We start from the raw sequence: 14,137 nt of genomic DNA, 5'->3' as shown, positions 1-14,137 counted from the left end.
TGAAAAAATGAGAAAAGGGACAAGGGAGAGTCCCTAGCAATCTCCGCTAGCCATGAAAAACTATAACCCTTCACAGAAGTGGCAGCAAATCACATCCCATGATCCCTCAAGAAGTGGCATTTCCTGTTTGAAAAGAGATGCTCATTGCATACAGAAAATGACATATGACATTGCATATAGAAATGACCTCCAGTGTCACCAGCCTCCAAGCAGAGAACTAATCTGAAGCAGTGAAATTCTCTGGAAGGCATGGGATGGGGCCACCATTGGCAAACACCAGACAGTTCAAAAAAATTACTGGTCCAAGCCTCCACCCAAATGCAAACAGGAAGCCCAGTGCTTAGTCAATTTGGTTTGGATTTTGGCAAACCATATTCCTCACATGGGATTCCTATTGAGCCCAATCCACCAAGCAACAAGGAAGAGAATGACTTTGTGCTCATGTATGGGGTGATCACGCAGTTACCACAGAATGCAAAACTGGACAACCATGGGGTGTTTTTAATTTCTGCAAAAGTTCAGGTATCTGGGCTCAAGTTTTCTGTCGTTTGTAACTTGATAAACTTAAAGCTTCTGAGTTTATTTTATATGAGATTATATGAGATTTGGATGGGCCAAAAACATCTGGAACTTATTTATAAAGGTACTGTAAGATTTCGATATTTAATGTGATATAAACGTAAAACTACAACTGAAACAGATTACATATGAACATAAAACATCGTGTGTGAATTAGTTCTTATGTAACTCAGGCAATATTGTGAACCATAGGAAGTATCCCTGTGTCAACTTTTGGGGTACTTTTAAAAATCTCTGATGATTCTTGATATTATTTGGATTGTGTAATGGGATATTTTGAGTTAGTTTTTGGAAAGCTAGAGTATTAAAATATTGAGTTAATGAATACTTCTATTTCATTACAGATCACATATAGGTTTCTACTTCTATGAAATTCTCAGATAATGCTTGGTGTTCCCCTGGAGGGAAGCTAGAATTTTGTTTTTCTTTTCAGGCAGCTGAGGAAGGTGGGTAATGAGATTGACAATGAGTTCAAGGAGTCTGAACTTGCATGTTCAGGAACAAAGGCCAGATGTTTAGGCAGAGGATAATAAAGAGAAACACATGCTGTAATAGGGTAATATATAGCATGGTACATTAAAACCTGTTATGGGGGAAATTAATAAGTTTCCCTATAAGAATAAGATCAAAAGAAACCTAATTAAATCAGAAATGTTAACATGACCCTAGGAAATGTTTTTTTTATCATGAAAGAAGTTCTCCCTAAGGGCTCATGTGAGACAATATAAATTACATTCCTGGCACCCTGTCTCTGCATCTAATATTATTCTCCCACTCCCTAGAAGACTTTAATTCCTGATTTTCTTCAGGGACACATAACTGCCTTACCCTCTGAGTGAGCTGTGCCTCTAGGTTCTCTAGTTTTGGTTATCAGATTATGGTGAAACCTTTTTTGATGTTAAATACATGAACAAAATCTACCTTCCTTGAGGATTAAATGAATTTATATATTTTTAAGAAAGTTGGTCCCCAGAGTTTCATTTCTGGACTCTGGGACGTGTTAGATATTGTTTTCCTCCAATGCATGTTTAAGTACAAACTGAATTTCATTGTGTTAAAATTGTATTTTTATCAGGAAAAGGAAGAGGCTGCGCCAGGGAGAAGGTCAGAGAGAAAAATGGCTATGCTCCCAACAAAATTAGCTTTCCATGTCCTGTAAATTCCACCAGGACCTCTCTAGCAATATGAAACAAATTTCATCATTTAGACCCAGACTACCATCTTGATTTAAGGAATTTCCCATTAGGAAAATGTTAATTCTTCCACATAAGGATACATTTTGTGGGCAAACAGAGAACAAGGATTGCCCCCTTTGGAAAAGAATGCAGAGAATAATAAGAAGCTAATTTCTCAGTACCGCACACCTGAATATCATGAAATTGGTAGCAAAGAATCGGGGAAAGATTACAAATATCAGAAAAATTTAAAAACTGTAAAACACAAACAAAAGGAACAGAGTGATAAAAGTCTAAGCTAAAGTAGAAAGAAGAGCTATAAGAATTTTTAAAAATTATAAAGTACTTTAAAGACAAAGTACTTAAGGGCACATGAAGAACCTTCTATAATAATCATCAGAATCTGAATAATAAACTGAAATAGTCCCCCTCCCAATACACTGTAAAGCATGCAATTTTAATTATGTGATTTTTCTAGCTAATTTCTGCTTCAAAAACAGTAAAGTACTTCTGCTTACAAGGTGGTAGAGACAAGAACTTTTCTGAACCTCTCATATACACACTGTCATCAAAATTTAAATTAGCAGAAATATGCCTTTGAGATAAATCAAAATTACCCCTTAGAGCTATTTATTGAAAACCCACTATGTGTCCAATAGTGCTGGTATACACTAAATAGCAGTTTACACTTGTAAAGCACTTGTCCCTTTTCGGGTACTCACAAATGACATTTTAAAACCAACTATTTGTTTTTCAGCATTAACTGCACATGCTGAATACATCTATTGTTATAAATGGCTCCTACTCAGCAGAGTCTTCCTTTTTAAAAGATGAAATATATCCAGTTGTACTTGTGTATATATATTTTACATAGTTACGTATGGAAGTCAATCAACAATGATAAATACAAACAGATTGTCTAACAAAATAAAACAACAATTTTTGGGGAACAGAAATGGCACATTTGTCAGGAGATGTCCACAAATAATTAATTACTTTCACACAGTAAAGATATTCTCTTAATACTAGAGTCTCATAAGAGGATTCTCATTACTTTCTAACCATCTGTCATCACTCTTCCCCAAAAAACTAATTAGGGTTTCATCCAATCACACATTATAAATCATGCAAATGTGCATGGCAAAAAACAGTCTAAAGAAGTTAAGATGATAACATTTTGTATTTTAAAAATCACAGACTTCAGAACTAGCCTTTCTTGCTCTAATAATTATCCTGCTTATTTTTCTCATCTTTTCCCGATTATTAGACATTAAACTTAGAAAATTAAATTAAAAAAAAAAAGAGAGAGAGAGAGAGAACCTTACAGATAGTAGAGTTTTCCTGCAGCAGGAAGGTCCCTTTTCCGGTAGTCTATCCCAGAATCCAGCTGGACCGTATTACAGTATTTCTATAATTGAAACACACAAACAAGTGGTGGCTTAGAATTATGTTACCCTTTTACCTTTTTTAATTTTTGAAAATTTTCTTCAATAAAGCAATGAGTTTAGGACAAAACAAGAGAAGTCACGTAAGAATCACAGAAGTTGAACATTAAATATATCTCAAGTCCCCAAAACTCAGTTGAAAAAGTTAAGATTTGCAGCATGCCTTTCTGAAACTTTGCTAAAACAATACTAATCAGCAAATTCCCCACATAATTACATTATGTTAAAAAAAAAATAAAAAGTAAAGTCCATTTCCAGTTACCAGGAAGTAAGAAGCTATCAGAAAGAATAGCTCATGGGTCTCCAGCATCACAATGGGAGAGTTGGGCCCGAACAGTAGTATTCACATTTTAAACCAAATGATCTTACTAAAGTAATGCTATATGTATACTTGCCCTTGATTTGTAAATGAAAGCCACTGCCCTTTTTCATTATTTAGTTCCCTTTCCAGCCATCAGTGTCTTTAGAGTTCTTTCCTGGTGTAGACACCTCCCTTGGCCTGAGTCCTATGCCACTAATGTCCTTCTATTCTCCTAGTTACTCTTTCTTCGCCATCCCCCCAGGCTGCACATGTGCATGGAAACTCATACACCACACATACATATACCTCCTGAAACTCCTACTGTAGAGCCTGTGAACTTTTGCTACACCTATCTTGGTCAGTTGGCTTTCTTTTTAGGGGAGAGGGGGCATATATATGTTATATATTATATATACATATGTATTCCAGTAGAACAATGGTGAGCAAGGGTTTTCAGAACAATTCAAGAAACATTTACAGGCTGATCTTTTGTTTTCATCCGAAATGAAAATTGCTTTATGAAAATTCATGAGGAAAAAATTGTATTTTAACAACTTCATTACCTTTATTAGTGAAAAACAGCTTTTTTGGCCAAGGTAATTGCAGCAAACTGTATTCTCCAAAAATGGCTGCAATAATCTCTCCATGCCAACATGTTGTGATGTTGATATTCCAACCATCAGGAAATGGGGTCTATGCTCTGCCTCCCCTGAATCTTGTGACAATGACAAGATGATGCCCTGCAATAATATCCTATGTGATATCCAAGGCAGCTCCTTACTTACTGGCTGGAACACTTGCTCTGGAACCCTGAAATGCTAGGTAAGCATCAAACTGCCTGGAGAGAGCTTAAAGCAGTCCATACAGAGACTCGGCCTGGAGAAGCCCTGAGATGACATGAAGACAGAAGTGTCTGATTGGTCCCCAGCTGCTCCAGTTGTTGCCACTATGGTAGTAAGAGAGCCAGAATTGCCAGCTGAGGCTTTCTCAAATCCCTGACCCACAGAAACAGGGAGAGATAATGAAGCAATGTTGTTTTAAGCCTCTAATTTTTTCAGTCATTTGTTACACAGCAATAGATAATCAGAACAGTCATATCTGGGCATATTTAGAATGTAGCAACATTCTTCCTCTCTGAAACTGCATCCTGGGTTGAACTGCTACCCAAGAGCTGAGGGCTGTTTATCATCTGTGTTATGGGGAAGAAACTGTACACAGTGGCAGTGAGAATACATTTCCCCTCCTCCCATGCTGCAGCTGCTAAGTGGCTCAAGAAAGTAAAATAGGGTGATCAACCATCTCCCTGGGACTGAGGGGTTTCCCTGAATGCAGGACTTTTGGTGCTAACACCAGGATAGTCCTGGGCAAACTGGGACAGTTGATCACCTTAGGAATAACCCAGAAATCTGGGCTGAAGGCTGGAGTATTTTGATTTATATATTAGCAATTGTGAAGTTAATTAGTATAAAATAATCTCCAAGAAGAAGCTGGTCCTCTGGAGAAGTCTACAAAGCTGAGCTTTTGAACTAAACCTATGATGAACAACTCCTGAACCTAACAAAGTCATGCCACCCTACAGTGCTAGACCTGAGCAGCCAGTTGGCCTCCCCATACAGACATCCCTAGCTCACCATCCCAAATGGCTCAAACCCACTCCCCAGGCTTCGCTCTCAGGACTCGGAGCCTGTAACCCATCTCACCAGAAAGGAATATAGTATGGCTCAAGTACATGCATTCCATGCTCCTCTGGCCTCAGATGACCTAATGTTTTGTTTTGTTTTTTGAAGGGTATAGCCATATATCTCTCTTCCTCTCAATTTTGAGTAATGTACTAAAACTAAGAAAAGAGATACTTTCCCCCTGTTGCCCGGGATTTTAATTGTGGGGGCTCAGTCACCCAGTACAATGAGGAGATGCCCTTGTTTAGCTAACACTTCATACTCTTATCTCTCTGAGGGAAATATGTCCTGGTATGGTAAAGGTCAGTTTTTCATAAGCTACCTGTATCACAGACAATATAATAAATAGGACAGCAATATATTCATGTAAGAATATTTAGCCAGGCTATTTCCTTTAAACCACAATTTATCTTATATGACTCAATATTCCTAATTTAGCCAAAATTTCTTCTTCTTTATTTTTTGCTATTAAAAAAATAAGACTAATGGAAGTTATACAAGCTTCAATTTCTCTTTTCTGGGTAACTAACTTCTCTCTCATATAAGTGATTAAGCCCTACCAAATGATTGCATTTGTACATTCACTAATCACCACTGAGGAATACCTAATCAGCAGCAAAAGAACTACAACCAAAGCCCTTAGATTTTAGCTCTTAATTGTCTGAAAAATACTAACACTCCGTTTATGTTTTTAAAGAAAAATAAACCTCAAATTTTTCAGATTTTATTCACTTAAACTAAGTTCTTCAGAATGCTCTGCAGAAGGATGGAAAAGGGTGAAAGCTAAGCTGTTTCCAAGTTGATGAATCTAGTCAAAAGGGCATGATCTAATTTCTTAATTTCTAGGGGTATTTATAAGACCTGTGACCTCTTATCACCATCCAATTGCAATGAATAAAATTAATCAGCTACCAAAATAAATTTATTTTTAAATAGTTTGTATATTTACATATACAAAGGACAAATACAATTACACAATCTAAAAATGCAAGTAGGAAATTTAGGGAGGAAATGGAGGAAGGTGGGCACACCAGTAGGAGCATATGCATGAATGAAAGACCTTGACTTTGTAGAGAAAAATGTACTACTAAAAGAATCATATTCTAGAAGTTTGCATTTTCCTCAAGATCTATTGTGTGTATTTTTAGCAACTATGAAGAATACCATCAGAAAAATAGCCATCTTACAAAATAACTTTATACAGCTTCTACTCTAGCTTTTCCCTTCCAAGCTGGAACAAAAGAACAATAAATATTGTTGAGAAAATCCTTTAAAACCACAACATATTAGCCTTGTAAGCAAAGACTGAAATAATAAAATCTACCTACCTTAGATACTCTTTATTGTAAAAGTAATATTCCTTACTATGGAAAATTTGGAAAAAGAGAAAAAAATATAAATCAAAGTTTTATGTCTTATCTAAATGATTATATTAAATAGGAACTTAAGAGATACACATTATTGAAGTTTTTCTTGACAATACTGAACTGATCAATTCTATACATTTTTAATAAATAAGCATAAAAGTAAAATATGTTTGAGGCTTTTCTAGTTCCAGGAAATAAAATATTTAAATAACCAAAATCTGTCTTTTAACTTAATGCTTCATTTTTTTCAAGATTTATCTATTTGAGAGAGAGAGAGAGAGCAGAGCAAGAGAGAGAGAAAGAGCACACGGTGTGGGGGAGGGGAAGAGAGAGGGAGAAGCAGGCTCCCCACTAGAGCAGGGAGCCCTACATTGGCCATGACCTAAGCCTAAGGCAGATACTTAACTGACTGAGCCACCCAGGCTCCCCCTAACGTAATGCTTTAAAACAGTATCTTTTTAAGCTAAAAAAGTGATCCATGCTCATTGTAAACAATTCAAATATTAAGAGTATAAAAGTAGAAATGAAAGTCTATCCCCTTCTCAGAAAAAAGTTTGCTTATAGCTTATATCCTTCAAGTTTTTTCTACATGTATAGAGATGATGACAGAGAATGGGGTCATATTTACACACACAGTTCTAAGCTTAATTTTCTGAATGTCTTAAAAGTTCTCTGAGAGAAAGAACTAGATTTACATACAAGAAAGCTACACTGCATACAGCCCTGTTTTGTTCGCTAAGAATATAACGCTATCAGTAAATGACAAGTAAGAGTACAAGAAAGATACTGAACCAAAAAAAAGGAGGCAGGGTTGGGGGTATCTTTTTTTTTTCTTGAGGCAAGTATACATTCAGATATATGTGTTGGAGCAGATACACATTCTAAAATACCTGCTTCAATCTCATTTAAAATAATCATGTGCTACCACTTTTAAGCTTAAACAATGATATATAAAAATTCAACACATGATAAATTTGGACATATTTTTAAGCTTCTTATAGTGTAGGTATAACATAAGTACAGAAAAGTACACAAGTCATAAATGTCCAACTCAATCAAGAAACAGAACATTACCAGCACCTGTGAAGTCCCCCTAGTATCCTCTTCTACCTCTTCAAAGGTAATCAGTACCCTGTTACTAGCAACATAGAATTTTGCCTGTTTGGGAAGCTTTTATAAGTGGAACCATCCAGGATGTATTCTTTTGAGATTGGGCTCCTCTATGTTTGTAAGATTCATCCATCCATATGCTGTGTACAGTTACAGTTTGATTGCCATGTCATATCTACTATGTGAATAAGCTACAATTTATTGACTCACTCTACTTGATGGACCATCTGGGTTGTTTCTAGTTATTTGCTCTTTCAAATAATGCAGCCATGAACATTTTTGCACATGAGTTTTGGTGCACACATGCATGTACTCTTATTGGATGTAAACCTAGAAGAGTAACTGCTTGACCACGAGAATCTGCTCAGTTCTAGTGAACACTGTCAGGGTTCCAAGGTGACTGTACAACCTACACTCTCACCAGTAGTGTATGAGCATAAATATGTGTTTACTACCACTATAATGAAATACAACTGATTTTTGAATACTCACCTTAATTATTGATGTAATATTTTTGTATGTTAATTTTTCAGGATGATACTAAAGATGTCCTATATTTTCACAAATATGCTACACTGTTTTATATCACAAAAAAATACACACTTATTTAACAAATCCCCTGAAAATTCAATAGTTACTTTGGATTAACTTAAACACTGAACACTATATGCTGGGTACTTCCCTGGTTCCTAGAAATACAATAATGAATAAGTCTTTGCTCTGACAGCCTGATAGAATTCAGATATTTACCTCAAGTTACCATTTTCTTCTTTTCCCAATCACAAACACCATTTTTCAAAGTTGCTAAGTTCTCTGCCAATTAACTAGAAGTGTAATTTTACTTAGCTTCCCCCTCAGTTTTCTCCTCTCTAAAATAAAGGAATTGGGGCAGCCCAGGTGGCTTAGCAGTTTAGCGCCGCCTTCAGCCCAGGGCGTGATCCTGGAGACCTGGGATTGAGTCCCGCATCAGGATTCAGGCTTCAGGCTTCCGGCATGGAGCCTGCTTCTCCCTCTGCCTTTGTCTCTGCCTCTCTCTGTTTCTCGAATAAATAAATAAAATCTTAAAAAAAAAAATAAAGGAATTGAATTATGATTTCTTTCAGTCTAAAACTCTCTTTTTTTAAAGATTTTATTTATTGGGGTGCCTGGGTGTCTCAGTTCGTTAAGCGATCCACTCTCGATTTCCATTAGGTCATGATCCCAGGGTAGTGAAATCGAGCCCCGAGTTGGGCTCCGAGCTCAGTGGGGAGTCTGCTTGAAGATTTTCTCTCTCTCTCTCTCTCTCTCTCTCTGCTCCTCTCCCTGCTCAGGAGCTCACTCTATTTGAAAGAGAGCACACAGGCATGCACGTAAGCAGGAAGGGGAACAGAAGGGAGAGAGAAACTCAAGCAGGCTCTGCACCAAGTCAGAGCCCAATGAGGGGCTTGATCTCATGACCTTGAGACCCATGACCTGAGCCAAAACCAAGAGTCCAACACTTAACCAACTGAGCCAACCAAGCACCCTTCAGTCTAAAATTCTCAAACTTCATCTCTAAGTTCTTGTTCAAGTTTCTTTATTCTGAGATAGACCCAAGCCTCAGAGTCTACCACAAGCCACTCAGCCTTCTTTGCTTTCTTGCTCATCTCTTCCAAAATATATTTTTAAAAAATTTTTTTCCCTACTGTGCCACTCTACATCCCTGGTTATCCCACTTGTCTCTAGCTTAAAATACTCACACTCTATCACCTTACTAAGTAAGATCTGCATGCCTTCTTTTTATCAAGCAGTTTCAGAATTTCTCATCCTTTCTAAAAGCAGGAAAGCAAGATACTTTAACCATTGCCAAGTGCTAGTATGTCTCACTTGTGCTAGTGCAGAATAACCTGAACTTACCTCATATAATCCTCACAATAGTCATACATGGAGTAATCTTTTTTTTAAATCCCCATTTTATAGTTGAGAAAATTTAAGGGGGAGATTACTTTTTTAAAAAATCACTGCAATGGGCTAAACTATGTTCCCTACAAATTCACATGTTGAAGTCCTAACCCCCAGGATTGCAGAATGTGACTGTATTTGGAGACAGAGCCTTTAAAGAGGTGATGACATTAAAATGAGGTCTCTGGGGTAAGTCCTAATCCACTATGACTGATGTCCTCATAAGAGGGGGAAATTAGGACACAGACATGAAAAGAGGACCATGAGGGGCAGCCCCGGTGGTGCAGCAGTTTAGCGCCGCCTTCAGCCCAGGGCGTGATCCTGGAGACCCTGGACAGAGTCCCACGTCAGGCTCCCTGCATGGAGCCTGCTTCTCCCTCTGCCTGTGTCTCTGCCTCTCTCTCTCTCTCTCTCTCTCTGTCTCTATGAATGATTAAACAAAAGTCTTTAAAAAAAAAAAAAAGAGGACCATGTGAAGGCAGAGGGAAAAGATAGTAATCTGCAAGACATGGAGAGGCCTCAGAAAAAACCCCTGCCAACGCCTTGATCTTGGACTTCCAGCCTCCAGAACTGTGAGAAAATACATTTCTGTTGTTTAAGCCACCAGTGTGTGGTATTTTGTTATGGGAGCCCAAGCAAACTAATAATATTAATACTCTTGTTCCATTAATAGGCATTCAGTAAGACATTTTTTAAAAACAGTAAAAAAAGGAAAGAACAATTGCAATATTAAAAAAAAAAAAAAAAAAAGCCAGGACTGAAGCTAGAAGTTTTATACACTTGCTTATAAGGTGAGCCACTAATCTGCCTCTTTCTGCAGCCACAGTTAGAAGGGAAAAAACAGTAATTTCACAATTCATAGACCTCTAGAGAGGCCACATAGTTTGTAGGTGGCTGAGCCATGATTTGCCCAGATTATCCATGCCCCAAATCTGTGATCTTCCCACCATGCCACACTGCTTTATTAAATAGCATCCACAGGATCATTTGTCTTTAGTCTTACACATTTACATGATTATTTTTTGCTCCCCAATTCCTTCCTTGTTCCAAATCAATTACCTCTGCACAGCCTAACTATGCTAATTGCTCTACTAGAGGTCGATACTGTATGATTCCATTATAATTTCCTTGAAGTGTTTAGTCCAAAACTGTGTATGAGATATGTTCATCCTATACTAAATTCCATACTATACTGGATTGTATTATAGTACTCTTCCATCATATAGGACATTTTCTATGTTTAAAGTTTCTGGTCAACTCATAGTCCACTATTTTTGTGACCTTTACCTGATCATCTAAACTGATGTTGCCAGTCTTGGCAGATAAACTCCAAGAGAGCAAGAACTGTCTGCTTAACTCACTACACGGCACCATGTACTCACAGGCCCTACAAAGCAGGATTCGAGTCCTATGATGAGGATGATTTATTTCCCTCTCTCATAGGTGCAAAAAGGGAAACTAAAACTAATCTCAGATGATTACTATCTTCTACAAAATACATATGAAGTTTCTGTTCATATTTTTTATATCTCATAATAAAATTGCCATAAACTTGGTAAGAGAATTTGAGATGTAAACAAATGAGTCCATCTCCATCATCAACATCATTAAACAGCAAAGGTTAAATATAAGGGAGCCAGCAACCATTCCAAACCCCTTAAATATACTCCTCTCACACCCTTTAAGGTTGGTGGTATCATTATTATTATTATTATTATTATTATTATTATTATTATTCCCACTTTACAGATAAGGAAACTTAAGCACAAGAGAAGTAACCTTCCGTTATCAAAAAGTTCAAAAGTGGTAGAACTATAACAGTACTCCAGCTGGTCTTAAAGGTTAACTTGCTTCAAGTTGATGCACTCCCTTGCCTGCTGACTTGAGGCCCTTGATCTGTAACAGAACTAATTTACTTTCTTTCAGATCGGCAGACCAGTGGCCTTGGGGAATGAAGGACCCGAACATTCCTAGGCCACAGAGGCCAGCAAGTCTGCCTGAAGCTGCCTTAGCTTTCTGATTAGCCCAGAAATCTTTTAATAAAACATGTTTTTCTTTTTAAGATTACACAATGACTTTGCTGACCTCCCTTTGTGCATCTGTAGATCTTGTCCTCCTTTGCAGACAGAACAGTACTCACAACTGCCCCCAGGTACCAAGGAACCAGACTTTCTTGCACAATCACCCCTGAACACCAAGGAACCATAACTTCCTGCACAACCTCTGAGCACCCAGATAACTCTGTAGCTGGCATCAAGTCTGTACATAATTAAGAAATGTCACAGACCACTCCACTCCCTTAAACCCCTTTAAAAATCTCTGGACCAGGCAGAAATCTCGGAGTTGGCCTTTGGACAAGAGTTTGTGCCTTCTACCCAGGTGGCCAGCCTCCTGAATAAAGCTCATGCTCCTTTCCAGTCAAAATTCATCTCTTGGTATTGGCCTTTTGAGGAATGGGCAGCTGAACCTGGGTTTTGGTAAGAGAACCAGGATTCCAATCCAGGCATTCTGGTTTCAGCGTTCATATTCTTAATTAGTTTGCTATATTGTCTCTATACCCAGGAAACATCCAAGCAACCAGGTCTCTTACTTGGATATACAAAGCAATGCAAAATTCACATGAGCTTTTGGAAAGTCCTTGCAGTACTCTGTCAGCTGCCTTCTGCTCATATGCTAACCAAGTAAGGTCCAGTCCTGATGGTTATCTTGAGAAGCAGCTGTTTTGCAGTGAACAGATTCATTTACTTATTATAACCATACCCCATACAAAAATGATATGAGGCAACTTTTCAGAAACCCTGTCCAGTTATGTTACATGGCACATAAAAAATTGGAAGCTTTTTTAGAATGACTGGGATAACAGAAACAGATTTGGGTTTCAAGCTTGTAAGTTCTGAGATAAGGATCATGTTTATGTTGTTCATCACTGTATCCCTAGCACCATATCTAGTACATAGTACATAGCACATACTCAGTAAATACTGATCAACTGAACAAATCATTAGCAAACTTATCTATATGCAAAGTGTAGGTGCAAGTCAGTATGTTAGAAACTACAGGAAAAAGCCAATCAGTACAGTCCCTTTCCCAAGGAGCTTTTATGACAAAATGGAAATTGACTTAGCAAGATTCTTGCTAAAACTATTCAGCAAAGACTGACATGAACATGGTTGGCCAAGCCTGAGGCTGAGTAGAGGAGAGGGCTTCAAGGAGTTTAACTAAAGTAGAGTCGAGCAGAAAGTCTTTGTTAGAACTCAGATGCGACAGAAAATTCAGCCAAGGAATTCTATTTTCCTCCAAGTAACATGTTCATCCCAAGGCAGGGTTTCTTCAATGACAAAGAGATGAAACTGAGAATATATCCACATTCATAATGCTGAGCTATGCTGATTAGGCTGCTTATGCCTACCACAACCATTCATATAGCTTGGGAAAAGACACAAGCTAATTCTGAGCTTCCTAAACCAATGCAAATGGCAGGAAGATGGAAATACCCTGTTGGTAGACCAGTGGTTCTCAACAATGGTTGCATGCAAGCATTACCTGGCAATTATTTATCAAGTACCAATGCCTAGGTCATACTCCCAGATATTTCTGTAGAGGACAGTTTACGCTGGCTGATTTTGTTTATTTTATCTTAAGTTCCTTAGTCATTCTTTTTTTTTTTTTTTTACGGATTTTTATTTATTTATTCATGAGAGACACACAGAGAGAGGCAGAGACATAGGCAGAGGGAGAAGCAAGCTTCCTGCAGGGAGACCAATGTGAGACTTGATTCCAGGACCCCAGGATCATGTCCTGAGCAGAAGGCAGACACTCAATCACTAAGCCACCCATGTGCCCCACACGTTAGGTCATTCTAATAAGCAATCAGTGTTGAGAACCACTGGTTTAACCTAATCTGGCCCCACCTCCAGTTGGTCCTATCCAAATCACATGGCTACTACACAGTAAAAGAGAGGTAGACGGAATTTTGGAGAAAACAACCACAATGTTCATCATAGGGATAACTAGAGTCATAAGACCACCCAAGGTTTGTGTTTATGGTCCTAGAATCACAGAATCAGATTGGTAGCATTGATTCCTTTCTTGTTTATATTTGGATAAAATGAGATGAAAAAGAAATCATCATTACTTTGCAATGTGGGCAAAGACAAAAAAACATGAGTTATCAAGAACTTTGTGAATGAACAAAGGAAATAAATAGAATACTAAGTAAACAAAGGATTGATAAAGCTTAACATAGGTTGGAGAAATATTCTATAATTGGAGTACTTGGATTAGATGAAGAGAATTTGGAATAAATTTCCCTAGGGAAAATAAAAATACAGGAATATACAGAAAAGACAGAAGAAGACTTGAGTGGCTGGTCCAGTAGAAGATTCCAACATCTCAAACTAGAAGACCCTAAGTTCATAGTTAGGTTTTTCAACTTACATCTCATTGTTCCAACTATTTTCTCTTCACATCTCAGGTTGAATTTATAGGTGTTCAGGATGGTTTGAAAGTTACCTAGGTAAGTTTAGGGGACCAGATGAAACAAGGATGCCTACTCTTCCAC

General features: G+C 37.7%; 1 protein-coding gene across 5 annotated transcripts in view; it reads right to left on the bottom strand.

The window, feature by feature from the left end:
- AFG1L (AFG1 like ATPase) overlaps nucleotides 1–14,137 on the bottom strand; it is a 203,945-nt gene that overhangs the window by 54,755 nt on the left and 135,053 nt on the right. For all 5 annotated transcript variants that reach the window (XR_007401347.1, XR_007401345.1, XM_049092448.1 and 2 more), the window contains exon 8: nucleotides 3,080–3,162. Coding sequence is in view for 3 of the 5 variants with exons in the window: in XM_049092448.1 (XP_048948405.1) it covers nucleotides 3,080–3,162 (83 nt within the window). In the remaining 2 variants the exon portion in view is untranslated. The remainder of the gene's footprint in view (nucleotides 1–3,079; nucleotides 3,163–14,137) is intronic.

The sequence above is a fragment of the Canis lupus genome, chromosome 12, assembly GCF_003254725.2.
Source record: "Canis lupus dingo isolate Sandy chromosome 12, ASM325472v2, whole genome shotgun sequence".
NCBI lineage: Eukaryota > Metazoa > Chordata > Mammalia > Carnivora > Canidae > Canis > Canis lupus.
The sequence above is the reverse complement of the archived record's forward strand: the minus strand, read 5'-3'. Positions and strand labels throughout refer to the sequence as shown.